At 48.9% G+C, this 20301-nt stretch overlaps 1 protein-coding gene across 1 annotated transcript in view; it reads right to left on the bottom strand.

Annotated features, from left to right (window-relative positions):
* The window catches only part of LARS2 (leucyl-tRNA synthetase 2, mitochondrial), a 171442-nt gene that overhangs the window by 66207 nt on the left and 84934 nt on the right, over positions 1-20301 (bottom strand). The window contains 2 exon segments of the mRNA XM_043587211.1: positions 5256-5415; positions 7777-7884. Of these exon segments, the coding sequence (XP_043443146.1) occupies positions 5256-5415; positions 7777-7884 (268 nt within the window).

The raw sequence follows: 20301 nt of genomic DNA, 5'->3' as shown, positions 1-20301 counted from the left end.
GAGCCAGTAATTCTACTCCTGGATACATATATGAGGAAATGAAAACATACGTCCACGCAGAAATCTGTACTTATGTGCACAGCGGCATCATTCACAGCAGCTAGAAAGTGGAACCGACATGTCCATCAACCGACGAACGGATGAGTACAATGCATAACATTATCCTGAAATGAAAAAGGAATGGCGTACGGACACAGGCTACAACATGGATGGGCTTGAAAACATTACACTAAGTGAAAAGAAACCAGTCACAAAAGGACAAAGACCGCACGATTCCATTTATACGAAATGTCCGGAATCGGCAAATCCATGAAGCAAGTAGACTAGTGGCTGCCCAGGGCTGGGGGGAAACTGTAGGATTGGGGGCAGCTGCTACGAGCTGTGGGATCTCTCTGGGGTGATGAAAATGTTCTAACACTGACGGACGGTTGTGTAATTCTGTGGACAGACCAACAACCACGGGATTGTGCACTTGAAGGGTGAAACAATGAAAAAAGGAGGGAGGGGCGCCTGGGTGGCTCTGTCGGTTAAGCGTCCGACTTCGGCTCAGGTCATGATCTCGTGGTGTGTGAGTTCGAGCCCCACGTCGGGCTCTGTGCTGACAGCTCAGGGCCTGGAGCCTGCTTGGTCCTGTGTCTCCCTCTCTCTCTCTCTCTCTCTGCCCCTGCCCCGCTCACACTCTGTCTCAAAAATAAACATGAAAAAAATTAAATTCAGGGTGAATTTCATGGTATGTGAATTATATCTCAACGAGGAAAAACAAATCAGTCTGTGAACTGATTTGTTCACAGACCCGTACTGGCAGACCCGTAATGATCACAGACCAGCAACTTGCATGCTGTCCCTGGTCCAAACCTATTTCTTAGAAACAACAAAATCAAATCAAATCTGAAGCTCTCGACCAGGTCTAGAGCTCTCCGTCCTTCTCCTTGATCAGGCGCTGGCAACGCAAAGCAGGAAGACAAGGAAGCCACGGAGAAACCCCAAGTCCCCGAAGCATTTCCTGCAGTGGCTCCCTAACTCCCAAACACATCAGTGCAAAGGAAATGTCCCGGGCAGAAAAGGTGCCCGCTGCTCCCCGGGGCCCGCCGCTAAAGCCAGCAGGTCTTTCGTGCCCTCTGGGAAAAAACAGGCAGATGGATTCCCTTCGGTGTTCAGCAAAGCGGGCCCTGTTCTGCGGAAAACAGGGCTGTGTGGTCACGTAAGTGTGAAACACGCCATCTGCTCTGCTCTCTTAGGCAGTCACGGTGTAGAGCAAAGGTTCCGTCCCCACACAGATACTAAGCAGAAAGAGGGGACGACGACAGCAATTATTGAATGCTCCGGGGCCCCCGGGGAGGGGGGGGCTCTTGCTCTCTGATGCTGTTGACAACAACAGCGTTCTGAGGAACCCTTTGGGGAGACCTCATTTACCCTTTGGGCAAAAACACGCATCACGTAGACCACTGGTGACTCAGCACTGAAATGTTTGGTTCCAAAGCCTCAGGGTTTGAATATTTTAATATCAGAAATGTAAGAAAAGACGCCAGGAAAAGACAGAACAGCTTCTAGAACTCTGGTGATGTTTCCCTATTGATGCTTTTTATGGTTTGTGGCTTCCATCAAGTCAGAGCTTACATAACACGACTTAAGTCAGAGGCGGTCAGCTGAGGGGAGGCGGCAACGTCAATGATGAAAATAAACTCAATTTCAAGAACTCTGGAGGGAAGCACCTGACTTTTTGCTCTCTTAAAGGAATCTATGCCAAATTATAGGAGGCTGAGTGGAACACGGTACTTTTTGTCAATGACATCAGCAACCCAGTCGGCCCGGCCAGGAATCAGGGCGGCGTCCCCAAGCCTCTGCCTTCGCTGCCCTCCAGACACTTCTGGGAGCTGCTCCGGCCCCTCCGTTCTGACCACCGCTCTTCTCCTGTCCTCACCGTCTCTTACCTAAACTCATGGCATGCCACTCTGTCACCCAAGCATCACCCCATCCACGTGTGTCGCCCTCCTCCTCCGAGCCCCTCGGGGCTCCTTCTGTACCCGCAGGGCCTCCGCAACCGCCCTGCCCTCTCCGCTGGGAAAGCCAAACTCACAACGGTCGAGTGTCCTTCCTTGAGTCACAGGATGGCTCTGGGACCAGAACCTTGGCCATCCTGTGCCAGTGTAGGAGCTGACAGACAGAGACCCCCTTAGCGGCTGCAGGGAGATCCAGTGCGTCCAACTGAGTGCTGCCCTGACTTTCAGTGGTCACTAGTCACCCTCAAAACCGGACGGACGCTGGATGGAAAAAACAAGCCGCTCGCCTGATTTGAGCCGGCCGGCAATGGCAAATGACAACAGCGATGTGATGTTTGGGTTTAGAATGTAACCTCAGAGGCCAAAGAAGGCACAGAGCCATATTCGTGTGGTGACTTTAAGTGTGAGTTTTGGAAAAACCCTCATACCCAAGGCACCGCGCTGGCCTGACATCACTAGTGAACGCCACGTGTCAAAATCCAGAGACTTGACGCGCAAAATAACCTGGAGACTTTGAATACGTTGATATCTGCAAAGAGGCTATTTCCACACTGGAAATTAGAACTGGAACATTGAGCGCTGGGCGGAATGTTCCATTTGGAATTATTTCAGAGATTATTAAGAAGAGGTGAGAAGGAAGCTAGTGAACCATTCACGGTTAAAATACGACGACGATCATGAAACAATGATCACAAAAACAACACTCTTTGCACCTGCTAAAATAAGTTCTTAATTTCTTACACATTAAAATGTCTGGAATTGATACAGTGCCTCTCATGTCAGGAACGCCATCTCCTATATATACATTTTTTCAAAAATTTTTATTTTACAGAGCATGCACGCATGAGCAGGGATAGGAACAAAGGGAGACAGAGAGAGAGAGGGAGACAGAATCTTAAGGGGGGGTCCATGCTCAGTGCAGAGCCCAACCCAGGACTCGTGACATCATGACCTGAGCCGATACCAAGAGTCAGACACTTAGTGGACTGAGCCACCCAGGCACCCCTCCATCTTTTAGAATATATGATCTCATTAAGCCCCTGTTAATATGACCTCATTTTCATTTGTGTCACTAGATTCACCATAAGAAAACAAAACCCAAGAGCTAGATTTTTACCTTTTTTTTGTCTTTTGATTTTAGATATCATTCAACCATCACAGCCCACAAAGAATCTCAAAATGCTCCTGAGAGTGAAAAACTCAGAGTTTTCCCTTTAAACGAACAGTTGAAAAGAACCCAGTATTTCTTTTGAGTAGGTAGAAAGTAAACCAGAGAGAGCTACACTGGACCGAAATCTTAACACAAGTCTTGTCTTCCATTTTGATGTAACAAGAGATGACAGCAGATGAGATCCGTCTTGTGCCAGAGTGAATCGCACGTGCATCTGGCCCTCCTGTCGTGACCCCACGGAAGAAGGCGGACCTGCGGTCCTCTGCGCGTCCCTGAGTGCTTAGCGTGGAGCAGGCTCTTCCTGAGTGCTCACTGATTTGAACCTGGCTTTATACTGGAAGTAACCAGTTAAGTCTCTATTCATTTTTATTTTTTAAGTAGGCCCCATGCCCAGCATGGAGCTTAAACTCATGGCCCTGAGATTAAGAGTTGTGTGCTCTACTGACTGAGCCAGCCAGGTGCCCCAGCAATTATATCTCAAGCGAAGGGACGTTGGGATGACATTGTCTATCTTTCCAGCCTGGAAATTTTTCATTCTGGTTATTTTAAGAACAGCAATGAAAACAAACACACAAACGAACAAACAGAAACTTGACATCACCATCACTATCGTTTCTGTAGTCAAATAATTCAGACCCTGATAATTCAGACTGTGTGCTCTGGGTTGAAATTTAGTCTATGAAAAGGGAACAAGGATGAGATCTTTATAGAAATATTTACATTTCTCCGGAGACCTACTTCTAACGGATGGGGGACTTCCTTTCGCCTGCCCGGGGCCCGTACCGCCTTCCTCTGGTAAGAGCCTCCGAGTTTGTTGAGGGGGAGCTACCCCTCCTCACTGGTTATAGTCTTGGTGGTCTAACAAGGAATGTGTCCGCCCTTCCCTTGCCCGAGAAAGAGGCCAAGGGCCTCACTTACACCACTCAGACACCTTTCCCCGCAACAGGAATCTTGGACCAAGTGCCCCAGCACTGAGGGCGAGGTGGGAGCAGATTCACTCAGTCAGTGACGCTCGGCAGACTGTCAGCTCCAGCTGCCAAAACCCCACGGCTGCCCTGGGCCAAGTCTTCTTCCCGACTCGTTCCTGCCGGTCAGCAAGCTTCCCACAGCCTCCAGCATGTTCCCTCTGTCCTCTGGGTTGGCCAGGGATGGATTCTGTTGCGTGCAACCACAGAATCCGGACTAACGCACAGAAACTCCCCAAATCCGCACTGACCGATAGCACCTTCTGGGCCGATTCCAGGGCAGCCTGACCCACGGACTGAAGGCGTGTACTGAGGACCGCTCTGCTCATCTGCCCAGATTACGGTGGGAATTCTTTAAAATATTAAAATGAACTTGTTGAAAATGGTTCCTCTGATTCTCACTGGCTTCCTCCCTGTCGCCGTCATCAGGAGAGTTGTATTTGAGGATGGAATTATACATTAAGCGGGAGATTCGATTCCTATCAGAAAAGGGTTTTAAATCTAGATTATATTTAAAGAGAATTGAGCTTTTGGTCAGAAACTCAAGAAGCAGGGGCGCCCGGGTGGCTCAGTTGGTTGAGTGTCCGACTCTTAGTTTCAGCTCAGGTCATGATCCCAGGGTGGTGGGATCGAGCCCTGCATCGGGCTACACGTGGAGGATGGAGCCTGTTTGAGACCCGCCCAATCTCCCTCCCCTCGCCCTTCCTGCCCCTCCCTTGCTCACGTGTACCCCCCTCTCTCAAAAATAAATAAACATTAAAAAAAAAATTTTAGGGACACCTGGGTGGCTCAATGAAGCATCCAAACTTGATTTCAGCTCAAGTTATGGTTTTGTGGTTCGCGGGTTCAAGCTCCACATCGGGTTCTCTGCTAATGGTGTGGAGCCTGCCACGGGGGATTCTCTCTCCTCCGTCTCTCTGCCCCTACCCTTCTCTCTCTCAAAATAAATAAACCTAAAAAAATTAAAAATTTTTTACATTAAAATAAAATAAAATAGTACCAAGTCAGGCCCAGGTGAAGGACAAATCACACAGGACGACGTATGTGAAAGGACCGTGAACCTGGGAAGCGCTGTCCCTAAGGTGTAATCCCAGCGGTGGCCTGAACTTGCCAGCTCACCTTGGCCAGGGACGAGTGCCTTCCGAAAGGTTTCCTTCAGAGAGCTGTGCCCGTGCAGGAGTCTGTGGCTGGGAGAGATGGCGACGTGGGAGGTGCCGTAAATGGCCTCGGGGGTCGCCGTGTAGGCCGTCAGCTTTTCTCCCGTGACGTGCCCGTCCACCTGGCAAGTGAAAACAGAGTCATTCCATTCCTCAGTGCTCCTTCCGGGCTGCCGTGCTCCCCGGCCACATCCCCTTCTCCCTCCCCTCCTGTCCCTCCCGAGCACTGGGGCCAATTTTTGGCTGCAGTCCCAGGCACGTGGGGCCCTGTGACGGCCCCTGGCAGGGGCAGAGACCGGCAAGAGAGGGGAGGATCCAGTTCCTCTTGGAGAAGCCCTCCCTGGTGCCCCCTGCCAGGCATGCTCGGCGGCCCCCAAGCGCAGGTGGTCAAAGCATGCTGGGAAAGAGGCCCTCCCCGTTCCCTGGCTCCTTTGCTCACGAATCAAAAATAACTATCAACACTATGTTGTTTCTGTCCTGACAAAGGGGCTATACTTTCCTCCAGGACTTAAGGTAAAGGAAAAAAATTAAAGGCATCTTTTTTTTTTTTTTCCTAATCTATTTAAGTCCTATGCCCATTTTATGATCTGATTAGTTGGGTTTTTTTTTTTAATTTTATTTATTTATTTATTTATTTAATGTTTGCTTATTTTTGAGAGAGAGAGGGAAAGCACAAGTAGGGGAGGGGCAGAGAGAGTGACACACACACAGAATCTGAAGCGGCTTCAGGCGCTGAGCTGTCAGCACAGAGCCCGACGCGGGGCTCGAACCCACGAACCGTGAGATCACGACGTGAGGCGAAGTCACCTGCTTAACCGACTGAGCCAGCCAGGCGCCCCGAGGCATCTACTTTTCTACTCAAAAAAACAGTCACTGAGGCTAATACCATTTTGAAGAAGGAAAGAAAGGACAGCTGAGCTCATGACTGAGTGTTCCCAGGGCTGCTTAAATGCCTTTTAAGGAAGAGGCATACATTAGGCATCAACCGAATGCAAATTATATGACCTAGAGGGGACAGATGCTCCCCCCTTTACACGATCCTTCGAATGCGCTCACTGCACGCCAATGACATGCAAGTCGACACTATGGCCTGAGTGCCAGTCAGGTGTCACCTACGGAGCCAGGCCTGTCCCCTCCCCTGAGACATCTCATTTTTAGGTGGGCCCAGGAATGGAGACAGAAACATTTTCATAAAAAAAATGCCGGGAAAGGGAGAGAATACGGAAGACGTCCCATGTAAGGCGGCCGAACGGCTCAGAGGCCCACGGCCTTTACCCTGGCTGAGGAGCAAAGGCCTTCGAGACGGGGACCAGACCCAGTCGAATGCACGGGACCCTCAAATGAGATGGCCCTGAGAGCTGGAACAAAAGTCGCAGCTGGACTGAAATTCAGAAATCTGACCACCTTCTCTGAAGAGTGCTAAGAGGATTTGGTCGTTTCAGGATTTGTTTTTCAAAGTCCCGGCTCTCTTACGGGGGGCTTCTCATGTCTGCCACTGGGGTGAGGGGGACCACTTCCGTGGGGGAGATGGCACAGGGCAGCGTGAGCTCCACCCCGGGGACACCACTATGGCTGCCGGTAGGAAGACTCTAGAAAGGCAGGTCAATTTTGCGTCTTGGCTGCTGTCCCCTCCTCCAGATCTGGCCTAAGGTGAGGGATGAGTTTGGAGCTAAAGGAAAAAGCACAAAAGCCTTGAGCAGGAAAGAGACATCAGAAGAATTAAAAAACAAACACAGAACCCACCAGGTGAGACACGACAACACGACAACTATCTAGTCTGTAGGGACCACGAGGAAGAGGTTTGAGGGGCACCTTCCAGAGTAGGTGGGCCCTGAGTGGTGACCTTTGAGCAGCATTTCCGCACAGGCCAGCTCTCTGGAACCCTGGGTAAACCCCAGTCCTTACCAGCTTCGAGGGTGCCCAGTTCCGAGATGGCGGTAACCTCGGCTCTGTCGGCTTTTAACCTGCTTTGTGACATGAACCCCTTGGAGCCCTGGGCCCGCTGCTCGGGAAAATGCCCACACGACATGGCACACGTCATTTCCGGGAGCTCGTGGACCCGCAGAAAGCTCTGTATATCTGCGCTGTCCAGGAGGGTGGCCACTAGCAGTATGAGGCCACGGGGCACCTGGGAAGTGGCCAGTATTACTGAAAGTGTGAGAGCACAGATCCCAAAGACTTTGCACCAAAACCAGAATGTAAACTTAACCCCTCAAGAAACGTGTTACTGGTCGCATCCTAAAGTGAGACTTTTCGGCACACAGTGGGTTAAGTAGAAGCATGTGATCAGAGTCAGTTTCTGTTTCTTTGCGCTTTAAAAATGCGGCCACCACGAAGCCTGGGATTCCGCGTGCGCCCGGCAGGGTTTCTCCACGCGACAGGGCCGTGGCGCCGTCCCGAGCCGCTGACGGGCTCAGCGGCTTCTGAGACCGCAGAAGGGCATCTGGGAGCTTTAATGGATGGGGACGCTATTGCCTGATCACCTTCAGTGTGAAGTCCAGATGGCAGCCCACACAGTCCCCGATCCAGTGGGCCTGCATGCCTTTTATTCCATACCATTCTGGAAGGTCTGCCAGCGCGTCCTGCATGGCCTGTAGGGGCGACAGGAGGAAGGAAGGATTACTTCAGAGACAGCACACGATGGGGGGGTCTGGCTGAGGCAGGAAAAACACGACACCAACAGAGGCCCCGGATGCAGGGCCCTTCTTGCCCGCCTGCCAATCCGAGGAGCTCGAGGAGCTCGGCAAGGGTCGGAAACAGACGCACTCAGCACGACTCAATTCAGTGAGATGGGTTTGACTGCTTTCGCTATTCGGAGGGGACCAAGGTTTCAAGGAAGGAAGGAAATTAAGGAAGAAAGACCTTAATCAACATCTTTGATGAATGTAGTGCGTGCGTTTTTCTCTCCCACCGTCTGGGAAGTACGCAAAGCAAGTTCAAGTTTGTGAATTTTGAAACTCTAAGATAAGCAGCTCATGGGGATGGGCATTCTACAACTCACCTGTATCAGAAATAGAACACTATATATTACATCTCTGCATTAAAAGTATCAGCATAAAGGAAACCATCACACTGATTTGTGTAAATATGTGCTATCTGAAGTGTGTATCTAGGGGCGTCTGGGTGGCTCAGTCGACTGAGCATCCGACTTCGGCTCAGGTCACGATCTCGCAGTCCGTGAGTTCGAACCCCGCGTTGGGCTCTGTGCTGACAGCTGGGAGCCTGGAGCCTGCTTCAGATTCTGTGTCTCCCTCTCTCTCTGCCTCTCCCCTGCTGGCACTCTGTCTCTGTCTCTCTCTCTCTCTTTCTCTCTCTCTCTCTCTCTCTCTCAAAACTAAACATTAAAAATAAATAAATAGGGGTGCCTGGGTGGCTCAGTCAGTTAATCATCCAACTTTGGCTCAGGTCATGATCTCATGGTTTGTGGGTTCGAGCCCCATGTCAGGCTCTGTGCTGCCAGCTCGGAGCCTGGAGCCTGCTTCGGGTTCTGTGTCTCCCTCTCTCTCTGCCGCCCCCCTCCCCGCCAGCTCACACTCACTCTCTCTCTCAAAAATAAACAAACATTAAAAAAAATTTTTTTAAAGAAGTGCGTATCTATTTTCACTGTCTTTTGTTTTGTCTACTTTTACTCCTAAATGCCTATAAAAGGGAGGCTTTTCTATAAGTTACTCTCTATGGCTTCAACTACATGCCGTCCCTCAGCGTTTGATGATGAGACACATTCCTTCAACAGATGGGTTTAAAAGCAAATCACATACTTACATTGTGAAGAGTCTAACTTTATTTTATTTTTATTTACTTTTTAAAAAAATTTTTTTTCCTTAATGTTTATTTATTTTTGAGATAGGGAGAGACAGCATGAACAGGGAGGGTCAGAGAGAGGGAGACACAGAATCCGAAGCAGGCTCCAGGCTCCTAGCTGCCAGCACAGAGCCCGATGTGGGGCTAGAACTCACAGACGGCGAGATCATGACCTGAGCCGAAGTCGGCCGCTTAACCGACTGAGCCACCCAGGCGCCCCTTTATTTTATTTTTAAATGTGTATTTATTTTTGAGAGGAAGAGAGAGAGAGAGAGAGAGAGGCAGAGAGAATCCCAAGCAGGCTCCACACCATCAGTGCAGAGCCTGGCACAGGGCTCGAACTCGCAAACTGTGAAAACATGACCTGAGCTGAAATCAACAGATGCTTAAGCGACTGAAACACACAAGCGCCGCAAAGAGTCCAAGTTTAAATTCTTAATTGTATTACGATTAATAAAGGCAACACAACAACGCTTTACTTGTCCAGTGTTTTGTAATTCATACGGTGCCTCTACACATCTCTTCCCACATACTCGGGGGTAGGGTAGCTCACTTTCAAATCAACGAACTTACGCTCAGAGAGCTTATACTTTCTGACGCGAGGCTGTAGGAGCAGACGAGCCAGAACTACAACCCACACTTACTAACATTCTTTCCCCTCCGGCACAGAGATTCGCACTCAGTCACGCGATAAACAACACAGGGCATTTCCTATACCCGTCATCTGGCTACCCATCCTGTGTCATCTATGTGATAGAGTCTGGAAGCTTCAAGATCCAGACATTTCTTCTGAGCCAGAAACTGTATGTAATGGACCCCATCGAGCCGGCCAGCCAGGCTTTCGTTCGTTTCTCTACTCCACCACAATGTATTAGCCACCCACCCCTCTACACCGGGACCCCAGCTAGGCGCTGGGGGCCTGCGCACATGCAAGGCAGAACGTGCCAGAGTCTACCGTGAAGTCTAAACGATGCACGCACACAGCCTGCTGCTGGTAGTCGGGTAACTGATCAAAGTTCAATGCCAGATGCAATTAGCATCACGGAAGGTGAGACATGGGTCCTGGAGGTGAGGCCAGGAAGCAGAAAAATTGCGGGAAGGAAAGGAAGAGAAGGAGCAGACTGAGAAACAGGGACAGATACGAGAAGAGGTGGGTGGATGAACCCCCTGAGAAGGAGAAGGGAAGTCACAGGAGTGAGTGAGGAAAGCAAGCCTCCAAAAAGGACAGACAGGGAGAGTGAAGGGGAATCTGAAAGCAGACAGGTAATGGAAAATGGAGCAGGTGAAGGAACGAAAGCTGGGGACGAGCAAATCCTACCGCGTGTGGGGCGACAGGGTGTGTGCCCACAGCAGGGCGCAAGGAACAGCGAGTGCTGTTCTGGAACAGGGCTTGCTGGCTGCTCAGTGACATGGTGAGCCTTCCTGCGGCAGGGCCATCAGTCTCGAGTGACAAGAAGGGGAAAGAGGAATAGAGGGCTACACTGACATGAAAACCAAAGTCAGACATGTGCGTGCCACACGGAAGGGGGAGAGCACCGGAAAGCCTCGGTGAGTTCAAGCTGTCCTTCGAACACGACAAGCGCACAAAGGCGTAATAGAGGCAGGCCCCCTTCCTTTCTGCCACCAATGAACCTAGTGATGATGGGACACTCAGCACGATCCTCAACGCCAAGACCCTACCACCCTGCTGGTGTTTGGAGGTCATTTCCAACGACCGCTCCTAGGCTTCTCCCGTCTCTGGACTGTTCCTCGTGAAAGATGAAAAAAATACCTTTTAATAATGAAATGTAATCAAGCAGAAACTGTGCGTATTTTAACGCCCACCTGGTCATGTGGAAAGGAGATCCGTGAAAACCAAATAGCTGATAAAGAAGATACAGAAAAGGTGTGATAAGGTAAGTTTTAGAACTTGAGAGTTCCCGGTGATCTGTGCCTGGGACACTACAGGATGCTGACGACACTCTCTTGTACCAGGAACGCGTGCCCGATATCCCGGGACACGATCAAGGGCACCTGGAGCTGCTCGTTTTAAGTAGAATCAGGAGCAAATCAACCATGTTCAAATGGCATACATACATTCCAACTTCTTGTGACCATAGCCCGGGGGGAGGTTCCCAGGGGAAATCTAAAATACTTAATGGTTCCGCATCAAGTTCCGCATCAAGAGTGAACATTTGAGAAGGTGGCAGAACTCCAGCTCCGATTGTTCATTATGCTTCAACTAAAGGGACGTGCTTTCAGGGGCACCTGGGTGGCTCAGTCGCGTGAGCGTCCGACTCTCGGTTCGGGCTCAGGTTCGTGGTCTCACAGTTTCGTTGAGTCTGACCCCTGCATCAGGCTCTGCACGGACAGCGTGGAGCCTGCTTGTGATTCTCTCTCTCTCTCTCTCTCTCTCTCTCTCTCTCTCTCTCTCCCTCTCTGTCTCTGCCCCTTCCCCACTCTCTCTATCTCTCTCAAAATAAATAAATAAACTTAAAAAAAAAAAAAAAAAGGGGGACATGCTTTCAGTTTTCTCAAAAACCACCCAGCCTGCCCTACGGCCTGGGCATGGGCAATGCCCCGGCCTGGCCCAGCCGCCCTGTCTAAAGCACCCCTTCATTTCTCCTTATGCCACCTCCCTCATCGCCCATCTCTTCTTTGGTCTGCTTGCTTATTCCTTGACGGTCGGGCCCGTCCTCTGGATTGTAAGCTCCCAGAGAGCAAGGACCGGGCTCGTTTGGGTTCACCACCGGGTACACAGCACCCACAGCTCCTGGTGGGTAGTGGACCCTTTGAATCCATGAAAAATATGCATAACTGAGATATGGGCCTCCTGTCAAGGTAATATAGAGACCAGCCCCCTTTCCTCTGTTCCCCCTCCCCCCGAGAGTAAAGAGGAAGCCCGTCTCTAACAATCTGGAATAGCCAAGGCTCTCTGCTTTCAGGAGACCCGTCCCAGTGGCCATGCGGCCGATAGTGCACACGTGGCCGTATCCTCCCAGGGGCTTGGCACCATGAGCCTGGCTCTTCAAGGGGCCCTTTGGCGGCCTTTCAACTTCATTGGTGTCCCTTCCTTTTCCTCTCTTAGGGATCTCAAGAGGCCTCAATCCCATGACTGTCACGCAGCAAGCGTTCTAATCGAAGAGAAAGTTACAAAAGACCGCAAAAAAAAAAAAATTGATACAAGATGTATCTTTAAAAAAATTTTTTTTTAAAAAAAATTTTTTTTTTCAACGTTTATTTATTTTTGGGACAGAGAGAGACAGAGCATGAACGGGGGAGGGGCAGAGAGAGAGGGAGACACAGAATCGGAAACAGGCTCCAGGCTCCGAGCCCTCAGCCCAGAGCCCGACACGGGGCTCGAACTCACGGACCGCGAGATCGTGACCTGGCTGAAGTCGGATGCTTAACCGACTGCGCCACCCAGGCGCCCCTAAAAAAATTTTTTTAATGTTTATTTTTGAGAGACAGAGTGAGAGAGGGACAGAGTGTGAGTGGGGGAGGGGGAGAAAGAGAGAGGGAGACACAGAATCCAAAGCAGGCTCCAGGCTCCGAGCTGTCAGCACAGAGCCCGACGCGGGGCTCGAACTCACGAACCATGAGGCAGGTCATGACCCGAGCCGAAGTTGGATGCTTAACTGACTGAGCCACCCAGGTGCCCCTGATGCCAGATTCAGCTTTATATGTGACTTCTGGGGTGTCTAAAAATCACTGATGGTGATGGCTTGAGGAAGTATAAGATCTTGACTCATCAAAGCAAAGTTCAATTATAGGCCACGTGTAGTGTGCATGTATCTAGTTGGATAAGGATGCTTCGGGAACTGATTAACCATGCACATCACGGGCACAGATGAACGCTCCACTGGCTGGAATACTGACCCGATGGAAAGGGCCTGTTTCCTGACTCTTTCAGACAAACAACGGTTTCCCCACCTCTCCCTTTCCTGACTGACATAAACGGAACGCGAATTCGCACAGCTACGTATGTGCACGTGGTTTGAGAAAGCTCAAAAGCAAGTATTAGAAACCCGTAAGAGTTTCTGTTACTGCCAGCACAGGCTTGAGACACAGAACGACTAGTTTTAGAATAACCCAGAGAGTAAGGTGAATTCCAGGATTCGGTCTTGGATCTACGGTCCTAAAGAAGCATGAGAGACAAAAAACGAGTAAGTGGGTTAGAACTGCAGTGTATACTCCATCTAAAAGCAAGGTTCTCTGGGGCGCCTGGGTGGCCAAGTCAGTTAAGCGTCCGACTCTTGATTTCAGCTCAGGTCATGATCTCATGGCTCGTGAGTTCGAGCCCTGCCTCGGGCTCCGTGCTGAGCCTGCTTGGGATTCTCTCTCTCTCCCCGCCTCTCTCTTGCCCCTCCCCTGCTCATGCTCATTCTCTCTCCCTCAAAGATAAATAAATAAACTTAAAAAAATTTTTTTAAAGAAAAAAAAAAATGAGGCTTTCCTAGAAGTCAGTTTTTTCTTTTTCTTTTTTTTTTTTTAATTTTTTTTTTTTTTTAACGTTTACTTATTTTTGAGACAGAGAGAGACAGAGCATGAACGGGGGAGGGGCAGAGAGAAAGGGAGACACAGAATCCGAGACAGGCTCCAGGCTCTGAGCCGTCAGCCCACAGCCCGACGCGGGGCTCGAACTCACGGACCGCAAGATCGTGACCCGAGCCGAAGTCGGACGCTTAACTGACTGAGCCACCCAGGCGCCCCAGAAGTCAGTTGTTTCAAAGTAACCAGCGGCTCTGGAAATTAGGAAATGGAATGCGGTATCTCAATTATGAATGAATCATGTACCAAAGATTCCACGTACCCATCAACTTCAATTACAAAATGGTCACCGAGCTCCTTCCTCTATGGAAGACATTGTGTTTGGTGCAATAAAAGGAGCCAGGGGCTCCAGAGGACACAGGAACATGTCACACTGCCCCATGAGTGTCCAATCAGCAAAACCCAGGAAACTCTATGGGCCACACAGCCTGGCTATTCAACTGGTAAATTATAAGAAAGAGAAAGGGATAAAGAGGCAAACCTGTAGATTAATACACTTAAAAGGCACCATCAGGGGCATCCGAGTGGCTCAGTCAGTTAAGCTTCTGACTTTGGCTCACGTCAGGTCTGACTTTGGCTCATGGTCTGTGAGTTCAAGCCCCGCATGGGGCTCTGTGTTGACAGCTCGGAGCCTGGAGCCTGCTTCAGATTCTGGGTCTCCCTCCCGCTCTGCCCCTCCCCCACTGTCTCTCAAAAATGAATACATGCTTAAAAATTAAAAAAAAAAAAAGAAAAGAAAAGGGAGAGGGGCATCTGGGTGGCTCAGTCATTAAGCATCTGACTCTTGGTTTCGGCTCAAGTCATGATCTCATGGCTCATGGGATGGAGCCCCACATCAGGCTCTGTGCTGACAGCTCAGAGCCTGCTTGGGATTCTCTTTCTCCCTCTCTCTTTGCCCATCTCCCCCTCGTGCTGTCTCTGTCTCTCTCAAAATAAATAAATAAACTGAAAACCATGTTTTTTATTTGAACACATTTTTTTTAAAGGGAGGGTAAGAATAAACCACAGAGTACAGGGAGGCACACGTGGATGACACAACTAGGGAAAATGGCGAGGAAGTGCCTATCCTAAAAGTCAGGGCAGTGGCTACTTGGGAGGCAGAGAAGGACATTTATTATTGGGAAGGGGCGTATGGGGAGGTCTTTGGGGTGCTGGCAAAATTCAGCATCTTGACCTCCAAAGGAGGCTGCTTTAAAATAAATGGATAATTGGGGCGCCTGGGTGGCGCAGTCGGTTAAGCGTCCAACTTCAGCCAGGTCACGATCTCGCGGTCCGTGAGTTCGAGCCCCGCGTCGGGCTCTGGGCTGATGGCTCAGAGCCTGGAGCCTGTTTCCGATTCTGTGTCTCCCTCTCTCTCTGCCCCTCCCCCGTTCATGCTCTGTTTCTCTCTGTCCCAAAAATAAATAAACGTTGAAAAAAAAATTAAAAAAAAAAATAATAAAATAAAATAAATGGATAAGCTATATACTTGTTTTATATGGTGATCTGCATTTCGTGTTGCAATGAAAACGCAACAGCAGAACAACAAGTTACTAAGTCTGGCACTGCAGAAGTGGCAGCTGTAACCCCCAGGAGGCTCCCGGAGGGCAGGGCACAGGGGAACGCCGGCCTGTAAGCCCCGTGACTCAACTTCAGACTCCCTGGGCTTTCTTTACAACCCCCACACGGCCGAGCCCAGAGCCCAGGACTGTGCCGTGTGCTGGACAGGTGCTCATTAAATTCCCACGTCACTCCCTCCACTGGAGGGAGAGGCGGGCGAGCAGCACTGCAGGGCCAGGCCCCCGGCCACCAGGCAGGGGGGAGTAACCTCCAAGTAGCCTCCCACGGGCCGGGCATTTCTACGATCGATGCCGAATTCCCTCTTCACAACAGCGCAGGTCCAGTGGTAGTATCTCCACCTCGCAGATGAGGACACAAGTCCCCAGGATCTTCCCTGGGTCACCCCACAAGTCCATGCCTTCCCACACCTGCTGTGGAATGACCACCCGGCCATCAACGCACTTAAATGCAGCTCTCCCATGTCCGGGTTTCACATAGTGCCCACTTACCATCCTCTAACTTTGAAGAGATGCCTATTACGACTCTGCCTGCTTTTATTATCTCATTTATTTTTTTAAATTTTACTGCTGGAAAGAAGTCTCTGGTTATAGGGTCACAGGGCCGAGGATGTCACTAAAATTCCCTCTCTGTACAGATGAGGACACAGAGGCCTCCAGAGGCTTAGCAATCTGCCCATCCTCACTTAGCTAACTGCAGCCAGGACAAAAATTCTGGTCCTTAGTACATTACTCGGCCCTCATTTAACTACGAAGCCTCTTCCTCAACTGTTCTCCCCAGTGGCACGGTGAATTTCTATTGCATTAGCTGCCCAGCACCCACAGGCTCTTCTTTCTTGGGGACAATCCGAGATGGTGAGTGCCACCAACTGTGGAAGCTTTTCCAGTCCCACTCTCCCCCTCTGTGCAAGCTAAACATTGATTGTAACCTATCACAGTCTCGGAACACTGTGGGGGGACCCAGAGGCACAGGAGCACTAGAAGGGAGAGGCCGGAGATTCTGGGACTGATAGGGGTCAGACCTTTCCTGGGCACAATCTCAGCCCTGCCCTTTTTCTCCCTGATTCCTGCCAAAGCCGGGGTCTCCAGCCTTGCCACCCAAAGGTGAGTAACCTGATCCTCTTCTGATCAATTCCTTTGTGGCTGAAATTAACCCGAGTAACTTTAGGTTGTTTGCAACTGTGTTTCCTAACTAATACCAGTGGATTTAAAAAGTTTCAACATCTCCATAGTTATCTCTACTAGCTGATACTGTACTGTCTTGACACATCACCGTAACAAAAGTATAAAATCTTGAATATAGTAATCACATATCATAAAACAATATATTAATAAACTAGTAATCAATCTTCTGGTGAAACCGCATGTTCTAGAAAGCTTTCTAATTTATGGAACAATTGAGGGGGTTCTTAAATGCCTGCAAGCACGTAACCAGTGTATGATAAACTCTGAAAACGACCCATGGCTTTTCCTCTCCAATAATCAATAAATTCCATTTAACTTCCAAGCAAACGCACATGTGGTCTCATGGGAGCTGGTGTCTTTCCATGTGGTAAGACCTACATTACATGATTTGAAGATCATCTCCGTACCCCATTCTATTCCTTCCTGCCACGGAAAGTTCTGAGTTGACAGGTTCCAGTGGTGACTGCACGTGACACTCAGCCTTCCTCTGCATTACTGAGTCACTAGGATGTAAGTCCTTTCATCGTGTTTTTCTTCTAGATTGAATTGTCAAGGCTGAGATACTTTTGGAAGAGGTGCTTTGCTTGAAATATTCGAATCTCAGTGAGGACAAAAGGTTTGAATAGAATGAAATATGAATGTTTTGATATGCTAATTATGGGGGGGGGCGCCTGCTTAACACCTTACCAAATCTATGAATATTTTTAAAAACCAGAAGAAATTTTAAAAATAAACCAAATGAAATCAACATCTTGAGAACAACCCAGCAAACCCCGTTTGGTTCCCGTTGGAAAACAAGTGTGTTACACGTCACTGATTTTTGACGAACGGGGATTTAGAGAACGCAGCCCAACGACCCCCAAGGACCTCTCCTTCATCCTGCCCCCCGCCCCCATCTCCACCAGATCAGGGACAATGTGGGGAGTGTTTTATAGTATGCTGCTGTTCAATCCAAAGGGCTATTTTTGTTTCTCTGGGGTCTTTTGTTGAGTTCATGTACCCTTCCTTCTTTTGGGGGCAATTACGGTGGCAGTAGCTGGACTTCATCTTATCTCGTGTCCTGTCCTTACATCTGGCAAACAGCTGGCAGTGCCTCCCTTCCCCACCTTGGCCAACCCCAACTTGTAGAAATCTTACAGGTTCACAGAATCCCAAACCTAGGGAACTAGCAGGTTTTGAGACTCTTCTGAAAAGTGCTGTGAAATCACTTTTTTTTAAGTTTATTTATTTTGAGAGAGAGACGGAGTGAGTGAGGGAGGGGCAGGGAGAGAAGCCCATGCAGCCTCTGCACTGCCAGGGTGGAGCCTGACACAGGGCTCGAAGCCACAAACTGTGAGATCATGACCTGAGCTCAAACCAAAAGTTAGACGCTTAACTGACCGAGCCACCCAGGTGCCCCCATATCATCTTTCCAATGAAATCAGAGGAAACCTGATATATATGTAAGAGCCGAATGCTGAACCATTCCAGGAGATGCCCTGCTCTCTCCTCCGAGCCCTCTCCATCAATACCAAGGCTTTGGCACAGTTTGGCAACCATTAATTTATTCAACTCCCATTAATAAATGAAAACAAAAATGGCTCATTCGACTAAGTCAATGGCAGACCCAAAATCATGAATTATCCAGATATCGTTCTGGGACCCCTATACTGTTTTCAGGTATCTTTACTTTATTTTTATTTTTTTAATGTTTATTTTTATTTTTGAGAGAAAGAGCACGCACGGGGCAGGGGCAGAGCCAGAATCCGAAGCAGGCTCCAGGCTCCGAGCTGTCAGCACAGAGCCCGACGCAGGGCTTGAACCCACACACCGTGAGATCATGACCTGAGCTGAAGTCGGCCGCTTAACCTACTGAGCTACCCAGGCACACCTCAGGTATCTTTATTTCATTAAACAAAAGGCAGCTTCTTCCAGCTGCAAAACCTAGGAATTAACCACACGAAGGAGCTTCTCATTCAGTTTTTATCAACAATGACTGTACTAATACTCACCTGAAGTCAAATGGTAACATTTCCCTGTGGTTATTACGTAGCATACATATAAGCACTGTTATTTGCAAAGGGCCCTTATGATCATTTCCACCAGGGTGGTCTGAATGTACAGCCACCGTTGCCCCGTAGGTACACCATCGGAATGAAGATGCTTTGAGAAGCTGAAACACGACTGTGCATTAGTGAATCTGAATAGGATCCAGAGTTGAAGAACGTGAACCAACAAGAGATGGGCTGACCTGCACATCCAATCAAAAAAGCTTCGAGGATACAAAGCACCATCGGAAATAAGAAAGACAAAGCTTAAACTGAAAGGGCTGGGGATGATAAGAGAATTAAATATGACATGTCTGATCAGACTCCTTCTGCAAAGCAGCAGAAATAATGCTGGGAATAAACCCACACTTCCCAAGAGAGGACAGTACACGAGCCAAAGCATTAAGCACAAGGTGCGACAGGACCAGAAATAAGAATTCCAGAAGAAACTGTTTTAAAAACATGATACACTAGGGGCACCTGGGTGGCTCAGTCAGTTGAGCGTCTGACTTCGGCTCAGGTCATGATTTCAGTTCCTGAGTTCGAGCCCCGCATCAGAATCTGTGCTGACAGCTCGGAGCCTGGAGCCTGCTTCGGATTCTGTGTCTCCCTCTCTCTCTGCTCCTCCCCTGCTCATGCTCTGTCTCTCTCTCTCTCAAAACAAATACATGTAATAATAAAAAAAAAATTTTAAATAAAAACATGATACTTTATAAAACCTTTGTAAAAAAAAAGTTTAGGCAGAATGAGAAATAAAGTGCATTTATTAGCTACTAAGAGGGAGTTCAGAAACCAGAGCCCTGAGAGCTGGACACAGATTTGAGGGAGAAAGAAAGAGAAAGATTTAATAATGAGATTTAATTAAAACAGACACTTTTTAAAAGTCTTAACACAGCCTACTTCCAAATCAGTGTGACCTGAATAGCAATTATGTTTGAATTATAGTTTGTATTTATTTTTTTCTAAAACTTAATCTTGTTGCCAAGATTTCCTTATTCTTTTTCTGAAATCATTTCAAAGTAGTCCCTCCAAAGACACAGCATATATGAGTTGTAATAAAGGAAAATAGATTCTGAAGGCAGGAGGGTGTTCATAAAAAATCTAGATGTCCCCTCTAGAATATTCTAGAGGAATAAACGGTCCCACAGCCTAGCCCCCCTCTCCTGCTTTGACTCTGGCATGAGGTCGCACACGAGGATTTCTACATTGAAAGTTCATTTGGGGGCGCCTTGGGGGCTCCATTGGTTACGTTTGACTCTTGATTTTAGCTTAGGTCATGGTCTCACCTTTTGTGGGATCAAGCCACGTGGGCGTCCCTCTCCCCGTCCCCTGCTCACACTCTTTCTCTCAAATAAATCAACATTTAAAAAATAAATACATAAAAAGCTCATCTGGCATAATATTTACCTTGTTCACCTCCCTCTGATAGCTGTACTTTATAACCTCTCTTCTGAAATGTGATCTGTATTTCTAGCAAGATCCATTTGTCGTGGTAAAACAGTGTTGCTATCCAGGAATCTCAATTCCAGCGAAGGTGTTGCTAACCCAGAAGGGAGACGATCATTTCTGAGCAAGACATCCTGCTGATGGTATGTGACTTGCCAACAAGGTGTGCATACCTGGGACCGCAGGGGTCGAAGGAAAAGAGGCCCCAAGCAGCCCACGCATACGTCGCGTGTGCATCTCAGAGCCAAGTGAAAGAGGGACACCCCAAGTGCTATCAAACAGCCTCCAAGTGGCTGGAAAGAAGGAAGCGCCTTCCGGGTACAATCACCAGCCATGTGGGAAAGGACGTGGGGAAGGAAATCAGCTGGTGTGGCGGCCACCAATTTGCCTAGTCTCTTCTTATCCAGGTATCCTCACATTAACTCAGGCCACACCTAGCCGTCTTTTTCCCCCCGGCTTCAGG

Source organism: Prionailurus bengalensis, chromosome A2, assembly GCF_016509475.1.
Source record: "Prionailurus bengalensis isolate Pbe53 chromosome A2, Fcat_Pben_1.1_paternal_pri, whole genome shotgun sequence".
In the NCBI taxonomy this organism is placed as follows: Eukaryota; Metazoa; Chordata; class Mammalia; order Carnivora; family Felidae; genus Prionailurus; species Prionailurus bengalensis.
The sequence above is the reverse complement of the archived record's forward strand: the minus strand, read 5'-3'. Positions and strand labels throughout refer to the sequence as shown.